The sequence below is a fragment of the Lethenteron reissneri genome, chromosome 2 (genome assembly GCF_015708825.2).
Source record: "Lethenteron reissneri isolate LAM-NWPU_2019-01 chromosome 2, ASM1570882v1, whole genome shotgun sequence".
In the NCBI taxonomy this organism is placed as follows: domain Eukaryota; kingdom Metazoa; phylum Chordata; class Hyperoartia; order Petromyzontiformes; family Petromyzontidae; genus Lethenteron; species Lethenteron reissneri.
The window spans coordinates 9,409,358-9,426,913 of NC_083780.1; the positions used below are offsets into that span (position 1 = coordinate 9,409,358).

Below are 17,556 nucleotides of genomic sequence, written 5' to 3' on the forward strand. Positions count from 1 at the left end.
GCAACGCTTAAGACGATTATGTGCCCATATTTGTACGGATTGACCAAACATTTTATTTTGTATTTCGCTAAATTAGAATTGTTGCAAAAATATAAAAGGACCTATAAAGAGGATAACTCTGCGTTTGCACGTCATTATGCAACGTGGTTCGTTGCCAGTCTGGGGGAAAATATCCGTGGAATGTACACGTAGAATTACAATTTAAGAGTTAAAGCCGAATGTTGAACTTAACGAAATTGCAGCTTTGCACAGTTTTAAGTTCATGCAGAGCGTATTAATGCAAATTGTACACTCAGTTTCCCTGCTATAGTAAGAGTGTCAATGCATTACTTCATTAAAAATATCAACCTACCCTAAATGTGCAAAGTCTCAAGCTCTCCTGCATTACGACTTTAATTTAAAACAAACGTTTAAAAACATTGCACATCGAGATGAGTTTAGTTTGTCTTTTAAGGGAGAGCCTTCACTGTGCCGGACATAACAATATGCAGCTCAAGCCTCGACGCGTGACCAGCGGATTAGCCAATCAGCACGCGCGACGCCAACCCCCCTTCGTCCTCCTTCGCCTGACGACAGCGCGCGGAGCTCTCTGATTGGTTAATTCCATTTTTTTTTGTTAGCAACAACCAATCACGAGCGACAATTCGCATCTCAACCCGCGGTTCACAACACCCCCCCTCCCCCCATCTTTCTCGGCAACCAATCACAATCGCCCTGACGGAATTCGCGCTCCAGTTATGCAAATGAGGCGTACGTGCGAAGGCGGGGCTCGACCTCAGGGGGTGGGGGGGGGGGCAAAAAAACGGAAGCATCTTCTGGAAGAGGTAGAAGCCACGGCGGGAGATGGGGCTCCATTCACTTACACGGTCATCGTCTTCCGGAAGACTCTACCGTACACTCAGTGGCGGTGGCGTCTTCTGGAAGAGGTAGAATCTTCCGGATGAGGTAGAAGTCCCCGGGCAGAGGGGGAGGGGGGCTCCGTTAACCTATGCGGTCATCGTCTTCCGGAAGACTCTACCGTAAAAAAAAACACTCAGTGGCGGTAGCGGCTTCCGGAAGAGGTAGAATCTTCCGGATGAGGTAGAAGTCCCGGAGCAGAGGGGGAGGGGGGAAGGGGGCTCCGTTAACCTATGCGGTCATCGTCTTCCGGAAGACTCTACCGTTAAAAAAAACACTCAGTGGCGGTAGCATCTTCCGGAAGAGGTAGAATCTTCCGGACGAGGTAGAAGTCCCGGGGCAGAGGGGAGGGGGGAAGGGCTCCGTTAACCTATGCGGTCATCGTCTTCCGGAAGACTCTACCGTTAAAAAAACACTCAGTGGCGGTGGCGTCTTCCGGAAGAGGTAGAATCTTCCGGATGAGGTAGAAGTCCCGGAGCAGAGGGGGAGGGTCTCCGTTAACCTATGCGGTCATCGTCTTCCGGAAGACCCTACCGGTAAAAAAAACACTCAGTGGCGGTAGCGTCTTCTGGAAGAGGTAGAATCTTCCGGATGAGGTAGAAGTCCCGGGGCAGAGGGGGAGGGTCTCCGTTAACCTATGCGGTCATCGTCTTCCGGAAGATGCCACTGTCAGAAAAAAAACGCGGTGGATTCTATAAAAGGCTCCGTCGCGCGCCTCTTCGGCGCAGTCGTCGTGAGGTGGCCGCGGTGGTCGCCTCGGCAAAAGTAGTCGTGGACTCGTCAACGCAATCTTAAGTCGTCGTTGTCGTGTTTTAGTAGGCGTTTGTGTGTAGCTTGCGAAGTCCCGTCGGCTTGACAAGGTTTCAAGGGCGAGAAGGAGGTGAGTTGTGAGGAGAGGTTTTTATTATTTTTTTTTGATAATCCGTCGACGTCTTGATGGTTGTTGTTGGGTCGCCATTGTGTCTTTGTTTATCCTGCTTCGGCGCTCCGCTTGTTGTCGTTCTTGACCCGATGTTGAGGATTGCGATTGCCTCGCAGTTATTTAAAATGTTTTAAGCTGTCGCCTACTGCTAAATACGTCGGCGTGTGAAGGTTTAAATTGTTTTTGAGAAGCTGGAGTCTTTGTTGCGAACTGCTTTTGGCGCCCGTGTTGTGTAGTCGGGGGCGTATGTCGATGCTATACGGGAATTAACGCAAAATTAAATACACTTATAGTTGCTACTTATTAGTAGGAGTAAAGCGAACATTGTTGGACTTTTTAAAAATTAAATTGACGGTGTAAACAAAACAAGCGCAGCCATCGATGAGCGTTGCTATTTTTATAGTCGTTAATTGTTTACGTAGTTATTGAATTACACTAACTTGCATTTTAAGACACCAATTTTTTTAAAATCTAACGTTTTGACTAATTCCTGTGCGAGTAACTTTATCATCTACAAAGTAAAAATGTCAGCTTGGTTGACCTACATATCCAGCAATAAGCAAACATGTTGTCTCTACCCTACATCAATATGTTATTTTTATGGGTTTTGACAAGCGACTTTTAATCACGTAAACGTTCAGCTTGTAGATCCAGTCGCTTTTAAAGTACCACGGCAAAGAACAAAAAAATGCAAATTTAATGTTTGAATTAAAAGGTTTAAATGATGTACCAAGACCCTTAAACCCTATTGACAGGGTTACTTGATGGCTTACATTGTAGTAGGGTTTTACCCTTACAACTGGTACAAAAACTGACACCTTTATACAAGGGATCATGTTTGCAATAACCACGACACAAGCAGACAAAGAAACAACTCTGATAATGATATGCACAGTGCATATCATCACTATATTTTGCCACTGGTAAAGGAGGTCTCGTAGTGTAAAGGCTTACATTGTGTTGCATTTGGCGCCGAAAGAACTTGTAATTGTATTAATGTTTGTAGTCCAAAAGTTTTAGTGTTGTTCTTTTGGTCAAACGTAGGACTTGTTTAATGTTTAACACGGGGGGGGGGGGGGGGGGGGTAACACAGGACTTTGTACTGCCTGTGTAGTGTAAACTCTTATTATTTAACTGATTTTCCCCTTTTACAGCTAATAGACAACAACACATTTGTACAAATCCTTTTGGCAACCCCCCCCCCCCCCCAACTTGATGAAAGAAACCTCAACACACTCTATGTTGATGTGTTTTTTAAAACATACTTCACCATCCTGGTCCGGAACAGAATCTGTGAAAGATTCGAGTTGTATATAAATTGTAATCTACTTTATGGGAAACAATGTTATCCCTTTCCAGTGTAGGTGGTTTTAAAGTGTTTTTTTTAAGGTTTCCACATTTGTAATCTAAAAATAATGGTTTGAGATTATTTTCTTCAATTAGCACCGACGTACGGCACTCAATCGATACACAAATGATATTTGCACAAACCAGCCCCATTACATATACGGCATCGATAATGATTAATTGGTACTAATTCGTCAATGCTGGTGGTACTAACTAAATACGTATAGTTATTGACCAGCCCAATGAAATGCGTTTCCGCTATTAATAACTTGACCTCACGTAGTAATCAAGTCAGCCACGTGTTGACTTCCCTACTAAGTGGTATTTAATTTACCCCCCCCCAAGAGATGATGGGCTGAGACGACCGCCTTAGCAGGATTTTAACTCCACAATACTATTGAGCGCTGTTGACGAGCTTAACTTGTTTTAAAATGAAACATCTTTGAATTGTGACGTTTTAAATGAGATAATTTGATTTCTTAATTTAAAGCTTCTTTCATTTTACATCTGGAAGACTTAATTGAAGACGACATTTTGTGTTTTCTCTCGTCTCGATTTAAAGCTTTCGTGACTGCAGGGATTCATCTTCTTGGTTCTTTCGGTAAAGTCACGTAGAAGGGAAATACAAATTAATTTTTGATTGTATTTTTTTATTTCCCTTCTACGTGACTTTACCGAAAGAACCAAGAAGATTTTCTCTCGTCGTTAAGTAGATGGCCTTGCTGTGGGTGTTCGGTTCGATGCGGACTTTCACCTGTTTGGGATTGCGGGGATCGATAAGGCGACATAGAGCTGCTGGCCATGCGAGAAGACCACCGTCTTGCTGATCGATTACAACGTGATCGAACGCCTGTCCCTGCAACGTTAATGCAGTGGCGCGTAGGTTTGCAGCGCCCCCTGCATGGAAACGACGAAAAGTGCAGCGTTCATCACAAATAGACAAAGTTGTGCACTTTTATAGGTGCAAAGAGTATAGTGTTCAAATAATGGTGATTTTCGAAACGTTTTCTGGTTTGGCCATGTTTGTTTGTAGTACGGAGTTAGACTGATGGCCTTAATCTAAGTTGTCTTGTGGTTGTTGTTGTTTGACTTGCATCCCACTGGGATTTTTGCGCACAGTGTTGGTGTACGGTGCTTTTTCTGCAATATTTTACCGTCTTTGGATTTGCTGTTTGCACAAAGTCCCTTTAAGATGTTTTCTTGTTCATGTTTTTGTTTGTTGCGGTTGCACCTGATTCAAGAGCCGAATGGCTCACAGGGCTATACCTAATACATGAAACTTGAAACAAATGAAACTTGGAATAGCTGCTCACCTTGAGCTCCCATCGTCTTGATGGTGGATTGTCTTGGTGCGCTATGTTTGCCTTGTGGCGTCCTCTGGTCTGACACTGTTTGAGACTAGGCTCTAAAGAAAGCTGTCTTTGGTGTGGACCAATCCGTTTCAAAGACGATGCATATCCTGTGGGAGCATGTGGTTTTTCGTTTGTATTTTCACCACAAGTATATGTGGTGAATGCAGCCTTGTGGCGTCCTCTGGTCTAACATTGTTTGAGACTAGGCTCTAAAGAAAGCTGACTCTGGTGTGGACCAATCGGTTTCAAAGACGATGCATATCCTGTGGGAGCATGGTTTTTCGTTTTTTCACCACAAGTATATGTCGTTAATGCAGACATGATTCCTTGCGAAAGGTTTCGGTTTGGTGTTTTAACATCTTAACACCAGTTTTATTTGCCAGAAACAAGGGGAATGCCTACTCTTAGTATTAACATGCGTTTTAAAGGTAATAAGTCTAGTACATAAAGTACTCACCTAATGCTGTTTAGCACTAACAAGTTATTGTGCGATGCCAACTTGGTGATATTAACTATCTTCAAGTGCTTACAACTGCCCCACTAGCTTAATAGGTGCAAGCTATTGCAGTGCTTATAAAGTAGATTGCCTAGTGACGAAATAGACGTTAATATTGACTAGTACGTATGTGGTATAAGGACACGTTGAGTCTACACAGGGCATTACCAGGATAGTGGCTGGGAATTCCCCACCATGCAAGAGGGAAGCTATGATCATGAGTCAGTGACCCAACGAAATCTTCTGACTTGGCATTGTTGTTAAAAGCACGGTTGTAAAAAACACCGCTTGTGTTGCGATGTTGATTTAAATTAGCATTGCGTGTAGACGTTTCTACTTGTATTATAATAGGTGTTCTGTGGGTCTCAAGTCGATTGTATTGTCACCCTATGTAGGTATGGATCCCAAATATGGACATGGGTCATTGTATGTGGGTGTGCGTATATGGTTCTCTCTTGAGTCATAGGGTTTCTGAGTCGTTGCGATAACAATGTGGAATTGTATGTTTCGACTGAAACCGCATTTCACAACACTACAGAAACCGGTATGTGGTGGTTATGACTATCTAGGCACGAATGGTTGGTTGGGGGTACGTAGTTTCGACTTAAGTGTTTTTTGTAAAGATTGTCAGGATGTGATGATGAAAATGTAACAGGGAAAAACGGCCTTAACAAACTCCAGCACTGACCAGAGTGGTGAAGTATGGTCAGGCAACCCCCCCCCCATTAGCAATGGATTTACAAAAGGGGGTACATGTATCAAGATTCACCATGGGTAATGTGTTATTGTATGCCATGGATTTAGCTGCATTGTTTTGCCAGGCATGGATTTGCTTAGATCTTAAAAGTGATGGTCACTGGAGAATTTCTCAATCTGTTTTGATCTCTTTCAATAATGTTATCCCAAAATGAACGTTTGCCAATTAAAATTCGGTCTTGTCTGACAAGTTAGACTTATTGGACGAAAGTGCTGTAGAAAATTGTGTTTTTTTATGATGTAGGCTTCCCACTGGTTAAATGTATTTTTATTGGTGTCCGTAATTGAACGTGGTACGGGTATAGCATATTAAAAACACGCGTTTAGATAATTTTGCTGCTATACATTTCCACGTGATAAGCCACTTCGTTTAGCTATCATTTGTGGCCAGGTTGCTTCTGAATAATAAGTCAATAGCTCAGTGGGCCGTACCTGGTTAGATACAAAATTTTTTTTTATTTAAATATCTTTTTAAACGACTTGTTTACCTTTCCTATACTTTGCATTTCTATTGGTTTGTATTGTATCGTTTCTGACATGCCCCCCCCCCCCACATCTATGACCAAAAGAGCTTTATAGCTCATAGGGTTTGTATTCCTCACAATTGTAAATAAGCCCCCAATTGTGGCTTGCTGTGCGCATGCGCAGTGGGGCGGGAGGCGGAGGGGGGGCTGCGTCCGCCATTTCGCAGCCCCGCGCTGTCCCGGATGTGGCAACTTCTGCGCATGCGCCGTGAGGGCGTGGCGACATTTTGTCTAGGGGGGCGGTTGGGCCGTGGGGGAGGAGTCACGTGGTGAGATCAGACCACGCTTTGTGACGTCACGGAATGTTGACATTGCCGAAACTAAAAACACAACCCTCCCCCCCAAGCGTTTGACTAAAAAAGTTAATCTATAAATAAGCTTGTCAGTACCGTTCCCCCTGAGCTACTTGACCTTTACTTAATCGACTTAAAAATTTTTATAAATAAACTTCACCTTTTAGTTGATGCATTGTTTTTCATTTCCACTTTGCCACCGGACAGTGATCGATTGTGGACAGAATCGATGAAGTAAGAATACTCAATCAAGTTTTAGGTTTAAGTTTTAGATTAAAGTTTATGTTTTTAACTGAATAATAACTGCGGAGAAAAAGTTGATTTACCCATGCGCGTGACAAATTAAATAACATAAAAAAACAAGCGCATTTGATGACGCAAATGGATATCGGGGCGAAAAACAACCAAATATCTAATCGTATTCTAAATTTGTTAACACTACCTTAGGAAACGAATAGGTGACGTTTTTGGCGATGGTTCTTACTTAATAGCACATTCAATTATTCTTTTTTAACCAGATTAAAATGCCCTTCGAGTTGGTTGGAGTTCGGAGGGGAGGGGGGCAGGTAGCAATTGGCCATACTTAACGCTGGTCCAAGTCGTTGAATGCAGAAGCGCATTGGCGTGGGCACAATAAAACACGACCACTGAATTTGCGGAAGTGCCTCGTGCTGCCGATGTTGTCGCCCCGTAGCAGCCTGCGACCTTTGCATATACTGGTCACCATTTCCAAACACTGTTCAAATGTTTAGCTCCTGAGGTTTGGTGAGGGATTGGGTGCGAATGGAGCGGGGAGTGGGGGGGAACCATCTGGCGATGTTAACTCCCTTGTCTGGTATGTTGTTGTAGGTCGTTTAATGGTCTCCCTTTTAATGGCTTGGATTTTATTTTCTCTCCGGCTCCCGTTTTAGAAACATGCGTTTAAGAGTATTCGGCTACTATACATTTCGACACGATAAGCCACTTTGTTGAGCTATCATTTGTGGCCAGGGCGCTTGTGAAAAGGAGCTCCATAAACTCGGTGGGCCTGAACTGGAAAAATGAAAATTGTTACATTATGGGACCTCCTTTGCCAGTAGCAAAATATGAGAAGGTTTTCCTATTCTCACTTTGTTACTGTATGCCTTTTGGCGTCCTCTGGTCTAACACCGTTTTGAGACTAGGCTCAAAAGAAAGTCGTCTCTGGTGTGGACCAATCGGTTTCAAAGACAATGCATATATTATCAGAGTTTTTTGTCAGCATTCTGACCACAAGTATTGTGGTTAATGCAGACATGATTCCTTGTAAAAGATTTCAGTTTGGTGATTTAACATCTGTTTGTTGCCAGAAAAAAAACCTATTCTCATAAAATTGTTTGTCATGAGCAAAGTTGTTACCACCATACCCTAACCATGTCCTCTCACCCCTCGCTTTTGTGCCCCCTTCCCTCCCCCCCCGTGTTAGGATGACACGGTTCGAGCCTCCAGAGGTCGCCACGGGGGCTACACCCCCACGCCACGGACAGCCCCGCAGCCAGCCACGTCGTGGCGGCCAACAGCAACATCCGCCGGGCGGGCGGGGCGACGGGCTACGGCGCCCGGGGAGCGCCAAACATGGCACTGCTGCGCAGGTGATTAGGGAAATTTCAGTGATGCTGCGGTGGGGTCCAGGATATGGTGGCGCTCATTTGCTGTGTTTATCAGATTGTTGGGTAACGTGGAGATATACTCTTAGTTCTTTCGGTAAAGTCAGGTAGGTAAAAAATGAAAAAAAATTTAATAAAAATAATAAATCTTATTTTTATTAATTTTAATTTTTATTAGTTTTAATTAATAAAAATAATCAATCTTATTTTTATTAATTTTATTTTCATTTTTTACCTACGTGACTTTACCGAAAGAACTAAGTATGAATCCTTGCAGTCACGAAAGCTTCAAATCTAGAATTAATGTGGAGATGTTGCATTTGGATGTATTTTACTGTGCGCCGCTGTGATGTGAAGCCCTTTTTTGGGGTGTGCTGCGCCTTATGAAAAGACGAATCCATAGTACCCGTTTTTTGGGTTAAATTGCCTAAATATAATAACGTGTCGTTTAAACCTGCCATCACCTGACCGCAAATTAGTTAAGGTTTGTCACGTAAACAGAACATGCCAGTGCGTTACTCGTACCACACCAGTGTGTTGTAGAGTAAAGCTACAACATTTACAATCTGAGTGACGTTTGGCCAGTAATTGCAACTCTCTTCATCGTACGTGCTGAATAATCTCCCAGCATATGGAGTGGAACATTAGACATCGTGCTGTACAATACGCTACAGCCACGAGAACTTACTAATCGTTGCCAAGTTTCCAGCAATAGTTTGGTATTTTTGAGGGTGTTCTTTTGTCTCCCTTTAACATGGTGACAAGGGCAACGTATGCTGTTGATAAGACCTTTAAATACACACCATGCAAACACTTGGTGGAGTCTGCAAACAATGCTATACAACACAACCGCAACCTACAGAATAATAGAATATGGCCGTCTTAGTAATCTGTAGAAATAACTATTGAATTGAAAGCTCCTGTCATTTTTAATTTGGTCCCTTGGCAAACGGCAAAGCAAGAGCCTGCTGAGAAAGGTAAAATAAATACATTCTACTGTCCCAACACAGGTTCTAGTAGTTTTACTTGACATCAAACTTCGTCATCTGAAGCTCGTCATACTTTACTATTCAAAGTAAAAAGTTCGGCATGGCATCCGGTTGATGATGTTGGTGCAATGGCATTGCAGCCGATTTAATCCAGGTGTGTGTGTGTGCGTGCGCAGGCTATCGTGCAATTCTCCACCAGCACCTCTTCTCCCGTCTCCATTCCCTCGCGTCGCTCGCCCTACCTGAGCTCCACCCCGAGCCCTGCCTCGCAGTCCCCGCCCTCCCGCTCCCCTCAAACCGTCCGCTCCCCTCCCTCCCGCTCCCCCCAAACCATCCGCTCCCCTCCCTCCCGCTCCCCACAAACCGTCCACTCCCCTCCCTCCCGCTCCCCCCAAACAGTGCACTCCCCTTCCTCTCGCTCGCCCCAAGCCATGCACTCCCCTCGCTCCCTCGACCCCCGCCGCTCCCCTCCATCGACGACAAACGGTTTCTGCCAAGCGTCGTCTCCCCGGCAGGCCGGCTCTCCGCTCTCCCGCTCGCCTCGCGAAGGTGGCGAATGGCCTGCTTACGCCGGAGCCAAATTTAGCGAGCCACCGTCTCCGAGCGTGCTGCCACCGCCGCCCGTGCACTGGGTCTCCAGCACCGCTGGTGGCAGTCGCAAGGGGAGCGGCGGCGGCGAAGGCGACGCTGCCGAGGATCCAGCGCCAAAGAGCTCTCCTGCGAAATGTTTCGAGGATGCCGGGGCCAAGTCCCAGAGCGCTGCGACAGCTACTGCGGCAGCCACGGCGGTGATTGCTTGCGCGCTGGGCGCGCGCTTTCCGGCAAACAGTTTTGCCGCATATTTGCCGCCGCCGCCGCACGCCGCCACGTACTACAGCGAAATGACGTCGCAGCTGAAGATGTTGCTCAAAGTGCAGGCGTAGGAAGGAGGAGGAGACGTGAAGAGCAGAGACCGCGACCGACCAAACGGAACGAGACGCGTGCCGTTAATGGTCTTTGCTCAATTTATTTTGGACTTGGGACAGACGACAACATGTGTAGGCGTGCAAAAAGGGGTTTCAGGCAACTCGATCCTTCTGCCTTCTGAAGGAATGTGTGGGCATCCCGGTGTGGTGACTAGATTTTAAATGGACTCTTAATCGTTCAGAAGATGTTTGATCACTGTAGACAGGCAAGATGATGGCCTTTTTAAGGCGCGGAGGGGGTGTGCTTGCTTGTGAAGTGAAAAAGTTGGGGCCTTTTATATTATAAGGCAGGGTGGGGGTGGGGGGGGGTGAAATGTCATAAGAGTTGGAGATGTTTTGCGTTGGAATCTTGTTTAATCCCTTGCGAAATTTGATCTAAGTTGTCGCTAAACAAGGTCGACCAGTTGCCAATCACAATGTGATTCTGTCTGTGGCAATGTTTTAAGTTCTGATGAAATCGGCACGAGTAATAACATTTCTTTAAATACATTTTTTAAAATCTGCAGTCGGGCAACTGGCCTTGGCCTGTACTGTGTGTACAGCTATGGCAAAAAGTGCACTTGGCACTGACATGTTGACTGCCAGTGTTTTTATGACTTGTACGGGGATGTAATGGGGAGTGGTGGTCTGGGCTTTGATGCACTGCAATACCCAAAATGACCCAGATTCAGTTACTGGCCATGGTGATATCTGAATCTGGTTTGGGTCCTCCCCTAGGTCAACTCGACCTAAATTAAGTACCTGGTGTGGTGTTGTATGCACATCAGTACCAGGATGGCAAAAAAGGGCGTTGGTGGTGCTGGCCACACCACTCTCTTATGTGCCGTCCCCAGCCTTAACAGGTGCTCACTGTCTGCACTGGGGCTGAGTTGGGGGCATCTTTGTGTGCACGTTATTGGCTTTGCTTGGTGTGTGCGTGTGTGTGGTAACTGCAAAGCACTGTTGTGTGTGCATATGTGTTAGGAAGTGTTTGTGTGCCAAAGAGTCTTCGGCTAATCTTAACGCTCCCCATTTGATGACAAGCACTTGCCCAAGCTGCCCTGTGCGGTCACAGCTTCAACATACCAAATCTGGTGGTCCGTTTTCATCCAAATTTATCTGTACAATTTTTGGCTAAATTGCAAAACAGCAACTTTTAAAGGCTGAAAAGCAGCAACCAAGTGAGAACCAGTTTTTTTGATCCCACGCAAAATATCGCGAAAACGTCATCTCTGTACATAAACACGCCGTCCGTTTTACACAAGCAGTAACAACAGCATTCGACGCGGAAGACTTGTTTATTTGAATAGAAGACTGAAGATGAATGGGGGGTGGTTGGGGGGGGAGGAAAAATGGATCGGCTTGGAATCACCAGTGGGACCTTTTTTTCCTGAAGAGTTGGCATCAAAATGAAACCTTCACGTGCTCAACTTTATCACAAATATCCTGACTGAAACGTCTTTAAAGAGCCCAGGTCAAGTGGGATGATGGATATGGTGGCACGCCAGCTGGTGCCTCAACCTATTAACAAACCTGAAACATTGCTTGCCAGTGGTTGGTACAAGCCACTACTATCCTTAAGTTGGCGTTTGCCAGGAATCGGTGTTGGCTTGTACTTGAAAATTCTGTCTGGCGGTGCTTTTGTTGTTCTGTTTATAGTTTACTTATTACCTTGATTGTCCGGAAGATCGTGTGGACGTGAATGCATTTAAAAATTTGGGGCCCACTTGATTGCCTTGAGCTTTTGATATGACGATTGTTTTCTGAGATTACATTAGCTTGAGGCAAACAATGGGTTTCAAAGTCTGTTAATGCATTTATAATCGAAACGGGATGTTCGCATGGGCTTTGGAAGGCTTTCGTGCAGTTAGAATGGAACTCTTAAAGGCACGTATTTGACGATGACTTTGACTGGTGTTGATGACTGAGCCTTTATTGGACGACTTGTTTTTTTAGTGTACGGTATGACGTTTAGTTTAATAGGGGGGGGTGTATGTAGTGTGCGCACATGTGTACAGACAGGAGCAGAGAAAAATATTGATATTGTATATTTTAATTTTGAAATCTATTTTTGTGGAAGATAAAAAGTTGGCAGGCTTTTTAAGTCAATGTGAAGCAGCTGTTTTAAACGGTCGTGGATGTGAGCGGCAACATTTTTTAAAAGTGAAATTAAATTTAAGATTGGAACATGACGGGGGGGGAGAGAAATTGCCACATCCATGACCAGAGGTCTGCATTTGCAAACTGTCATTTAAATGCTTTGAAAAGCATCGGCAGCTTGCGTGTACTGGTGACACCAAGTCGACCAGGTTACTGCCAGCCAGTCTTGCTCACACCTTGTGTAAATATGTTTTTATTTATTTTCTTCACATCTTGCCAATTGTAAAGTATTTCACATGTACATAAGATGCATATGAAGAAAATAACTGGGGTTTTTTTTTTTTTTACAAGAAAGGTGTGGATCTTTTCAAAAATGCGGAAATGTATTACGGATTTGTGATGGCCCTTTCAACTGAAAAAAATGTGAAGGTGCTTCAATTGATTTGTCTTAACCCCACGCAATTGGCCAGATTTGACACTCAAACTGTGAACAATCGAGGTGTTAAGGAACGCTGGTTTGTCAACCAAACCCTTAAGCGCACTGCAGAGACGCTTAACGTTTAATCTGCATACAATTACAACAGGACTTGACCAGATTTTGAATTTTTAAAAATCCCATTTTTAGAAATGAATGCAATCATGAACTCGGCATTCTATCACTGTAAAGGATACTATCGTGATTTAATTTGCACCTTGGTATCAAATTGGCTACAATTGTACATATGCCAACCCAAAACTATTTGAATCCATCACAAGGAGTGTGCAGTAAAACAAAAATCTGAATTGGATTGTACTTTAAAATAGTTTTAAATCATGCACGCCCTATTTGCTTAATAGTGACATTTTACCACAATTTGGCTTTGTGTACGGGCCAATGTACAATTTGAGATCTGCGCAGACATGGTTAAATTGAACCTGGGTGCAATTTTAACACGAATGCGCACTTGGAAAAAATGGAGCCCTGCAAAATGCAGTGAGCGTATTGTTTCAAGCAAATTTCCCCTTAAACTTTGGAAGAGAAAAAAGGAAAAAAACCAAAAAAAATACTTCTGCCTAATTCCAAATTTATTTTTCTTCTCTTGCTTTGCTTCTCTACTGTCTCTACAAAACATTCGCTCTCCACTAAATACATTTACAAACGCCAACCATTCAATCTATTACATTTCCAGCCATGTTCATATTAATGATGTCGCCCCAACTCTCGCCCCAATGCTTGCGCACCGCATCAGGGTCTTTAAACTCCACCAGTCTGACCACTGTCCATCGCTTCATCCACTTTTTTTAAAAGTACCCGTTACGTACATAGCTATGTGTACATTATTGGTCACCTACAACATCTATATTCAACAACAGTTGACATGCCCAAACAATTTCCGCAGCACCATATTACCGTAAGCATTACACCACGCAACATTCTCTCCATGTGTAACCAGCAGTCGATGCACATCACTTGACATGCTTCAACCACGACACACGATCACCTGTGGATAATACATACACACTTTGCATTGCCATTCAATTGCACACGCCTTGCCATCAGCAAACACTGCGCACAGTCATTGTAGATTCTGGTCCCTCGATGCAAAACTCATCCATTGCTTTAAACACCACACTAACCCTACGCATCACCTTTCAACTTTACACCGACGTTCAACTCTGCAAACAATATTTGGTTCTTTCGGTAAAGTCACGTATACAGATAAAGTAATAAATTAAATTTTATCTTAATACGTGACTTTACCAAAAGAACCAAAGAATAATTCCTGCAGTCACGTAAGCTCCAAATTAAGTCTGCAAACATTGCCTACCCACTGCACATACAACTCTGCCATACACTGCTCACCACAGCACTTGCGCGCCTCTCTCAGCTGTTCATCCTACCTCTGATCTCCTGCTTACCTGTTTCACTCTGCTCTCTTGACCTCTGCTAACGCTCTCCCCTCGCCATCCGCCACCTCTTGCTATCCCCTCTCACTTCTGCTACCCCTCTTTGTCCCCTCTTGCACCCTTCCCTCCCCCCACCCCCCAAATCCTCAAAAAAGCTATAACCAGTGAAACCGGTACGGCTGCTGATAGCGCTTACCTGGTTTGTGTGCGTCTGTGTGTCCCGTGTCCATTTATTATCTGACCTGTGTGCACACACACACCACCACTGCTCCACGGAACACATTGGATTTACCACGGTAGGGTAGACGGCTCTCAACTCGCCGCGTTACACTTCCCGCTAACGTTGGCGAGCATAAACTAATAGCGAAAGTTGAACTTGTCAAATGAGCAGACGTCTCCGTATATACCCACGGCCCTCTGTGATTATATTTGGATAGTATTCTGTACAAGCGGAATCCTGGTTTTGACGTGGGCAGTCGGGCATTGAATCGATGCCTGGTGAACTGCCAAATGAGTTTGTAGTTAAGAGATGCCAAGGTTCACCAAGTAACGTATTCAACATCGGGCATGCTTGCGTGCTGATGTGCTAATTTGGAGATTACACGAATGACCCTGGTCAGGATTTCAACTAGTTATCAAGATTTAATGCTATTTGAATAATACAATTATGTATTTCCTTATTTGTAAAAAAATGCATTTTCTTTCAAGGTTAAATTAATCAGATTACGGACAATTCCCCATGTGCGCTCTTGAGTTGATACGCCACCTGGCGGAGTAAGCGCAGCGTTGCACCGAGTCGGGCAAGGTGGGGTGGGCATGTGATGCAGGAAGCCTGAAAATAAAACCATTCTCTGATGCCGCCTTAAGGACAAATGTCGGTGACATTTGGGGCAATGACCCTTGCGTGCACAGAGGCCTCGGATTAGGGATGGGGACTGCAGTTAAAAAATTGGTGGCTTGGTGAGATGGTTGTAGGACCGGGAGCAAGTGGAGGGCTTCACTATTCTGGCAAATTGCCCGATGATGATGGATGTAATTACCAGCGAAACGTCGCACTAAAATTGTGAACGTGGATTCACTCTTCAACACACCGGTGGGCTAAGGTAGTGAACTTTTTGTCAATGTGACACTTTTTTTTACCAATTGGCCGTTTCGGGTGGTGGACGATTGCGACATTTAGAAAACGCGATCGAACCCAAGAACCTTTATGAATAGTATTGTTCGCGAAATTCTACGTATTAAACTGAGATTGGATGGGACTACAAGTTCAGTTTGGGTGCGTTTTAGACAAATGCAAGCTTGCAATTGTACCGAGAGGCATACATGCCTGCGTGTGTAGAGTTAAATACGCGGTGTGCACACTTATCCGAGGGTGTGTGTGTGTGCCGCATGGGGTTGTACGAACAATTCTAGATTTGAAGCTTTCGTGACTGCAAGGATTCATACTTGTCGGTGAAGTCACGTAGGTAAAAAAATTACAATTCATAAAAAAATAAAATAATTGTAGGCACAAATCTCCGCCTAAGTGGGTGCAAACCGGCTCCAGTGGTTGTGCACTCTGACACAGGAGGTGTTTGCCAGGGAGACGGGCGATAAGGGCTTATTAATGATCTGAAAGGCGCTAGCCTTAAAGAGACACGAGAACTCTCCGATAATTGGCAGGAGGATGTCGGGACACGTGCGGGAGCTGAGCGAGTTCTTGCTGGGGATGAGAGTGAAGACATCTCGCCACTGCTGCTCAAGCCGTCGACGGAGCTCAACCATCACGAGTCACGGCTGGGTGATGGGTGATCTCGCATCTCATGCCCGGCGCAGACGAGTCAATGGGTCTGATGGGGGTAGGCAAGGGTAGTGGTGGAGTGTGAGAAGCTGCCGAGGCACTGCAAGCCTCTGAGAAGACGCTGGGAGCAGAGCTGCTGAGGTTCAGGATAGGTGAAGTGGAACTTGGATCTAAGGGGTCGTCCATAAATGACGTCACGCGATTTTGGCCAATATCTGACCTCACGGCGTCACAAAGTCAGACCCCCCCCTCAGATATGACGTCACAAAGCTCCGCCCCCCCCCCCAAAAACCATATTTCTATTTTGAAAATAGAACATGCTTCGAAGCACTTTAAACTATTGTCGTGTGTATTTAATGTGGGGCTACACTGATGTAAGAAAACATTAGAAAGGTGTTGGAAAGCTGAAATTTTTCATAAAATACACTTGAAAATATTCAACGTCTTAATTAAAGCTACAGATGTTTAGAATATTAAATAGAAATTCTCTTAATTATAAAAGATTTAAAATAATTATAACTATAAGAAAATACTATAAACTTTGTAGTAGAACGAAGCAAAGTGTAGAGTGCAATTATAAAAATCGCATTCATTTCACAAGTAAAAGCCCTGGTAGAATCATTAGAATCAAAATGTTTAATAACAATCATTTTTTCCCCTAAATTTATGCTTCTCCACTCTCCCATGAAAAAGCAAAATGATCCTTCATTAAATAAATAAAAGGTGCCCTTAGTAAATTTAAATAATCAAATAGTTAATCATGAAAATTAGTGTTATAACAATTCTGTTTATTTAAAGTTGAGCATTTTGATGTGACGTCACATTTCTCAAACCCTCCCCCCCACCGTCACAAATGTCTTGACCCCCTCCCCAGGTGTGTGACGTCATTTATGGACGGCCCCTAAGTGACCGTGTAAGATAGTTCTAGGAGTGCCTACAGCTGCTGCAAGAATATTTTTAATAAAGTGTAAGAAGGTGACCTGTTGCAACGTGTCCCGTCTGATTTTACAAGACACTACACGTGTATTCAAAAACTTACGTGCCAGACGGCGTTCTAAATAAGTAACATCGGCCAATGTTGGTTTACTCTCCAGCACACCGTTGTTCTGAGGTCCTACAAGCGAATCACCACGTTTTGTTTACGTTACAGAGCTTGCTGATTTGTTGTTGGCGGTATTGAACGACTTTTATATTTACGCGATGTCACCCAAAAACCCCTTTGTATGGAAGTTTGGGACCTTGGGGCAGGGCATGTCGCCAGAGCGGATGTCTCCGTGGTCGAGACGAAATATGGGGGATGAAGCAGAGGTCGCAAACGGGTTTTGATTCCTTACCCGTACCCGGCCGCACCAGGGTCGCAAACGGGTACCCGTACCCAGCCGGGTACGGGTAGCCAGTTATCGGGTAGGGTCGGGTATCGGGTTCCCGGTTGCGACCTCTGGGATGAAGCCAATGGAAATGGTGGTCAAGATATCTTGTGACTACCCCCCCCCCCCCCCCCCATTAAATAAAAAAAACTTTATTTTTAAAAACACCCTTTAATTAAATGTACCGTATTAGTAATGGAAGAAGTCCACGACTTCAGGAAGTGGCCCCGAAGCTTGCCGTAACGTAAGCGACCGTGGGCAATTACAGCCAACGTCA

The 17,556-nt window shown here is 44.5% G+C and overlaps 1 protein-coding gene across 1 annotated transcript; it reads left to right on the forward strand.

Moving 5' to 3' along the window:
• The first annotated feature begins 1,629 nt into the window (after positions 1 to 1,629).
• Positions 1,630 to 16,896, forward strand: LOC133343624 (uncharacterized). Its single transcript, XM_061553318.1, has 3 exons — positions 1,630 to 1,777; positions 8,032 to 8,197; positions 9,378 to 16,896. Exons 2-3 carry the CDS (start codon positions 8,033 to 8,035, stop codon positions 10,122 to 10,124), a joined length of 912 nt encoding a protein of 303 aa, XP_061409302.1. The 5' UTR covers positions 1,630 to 1,777; position 8,032; the 3' UTR covers positions 10,125 to 16,896.
• The last annotated feature ends 660 nt before the right edge of the window (positions 16,897 to 17,556 follow it).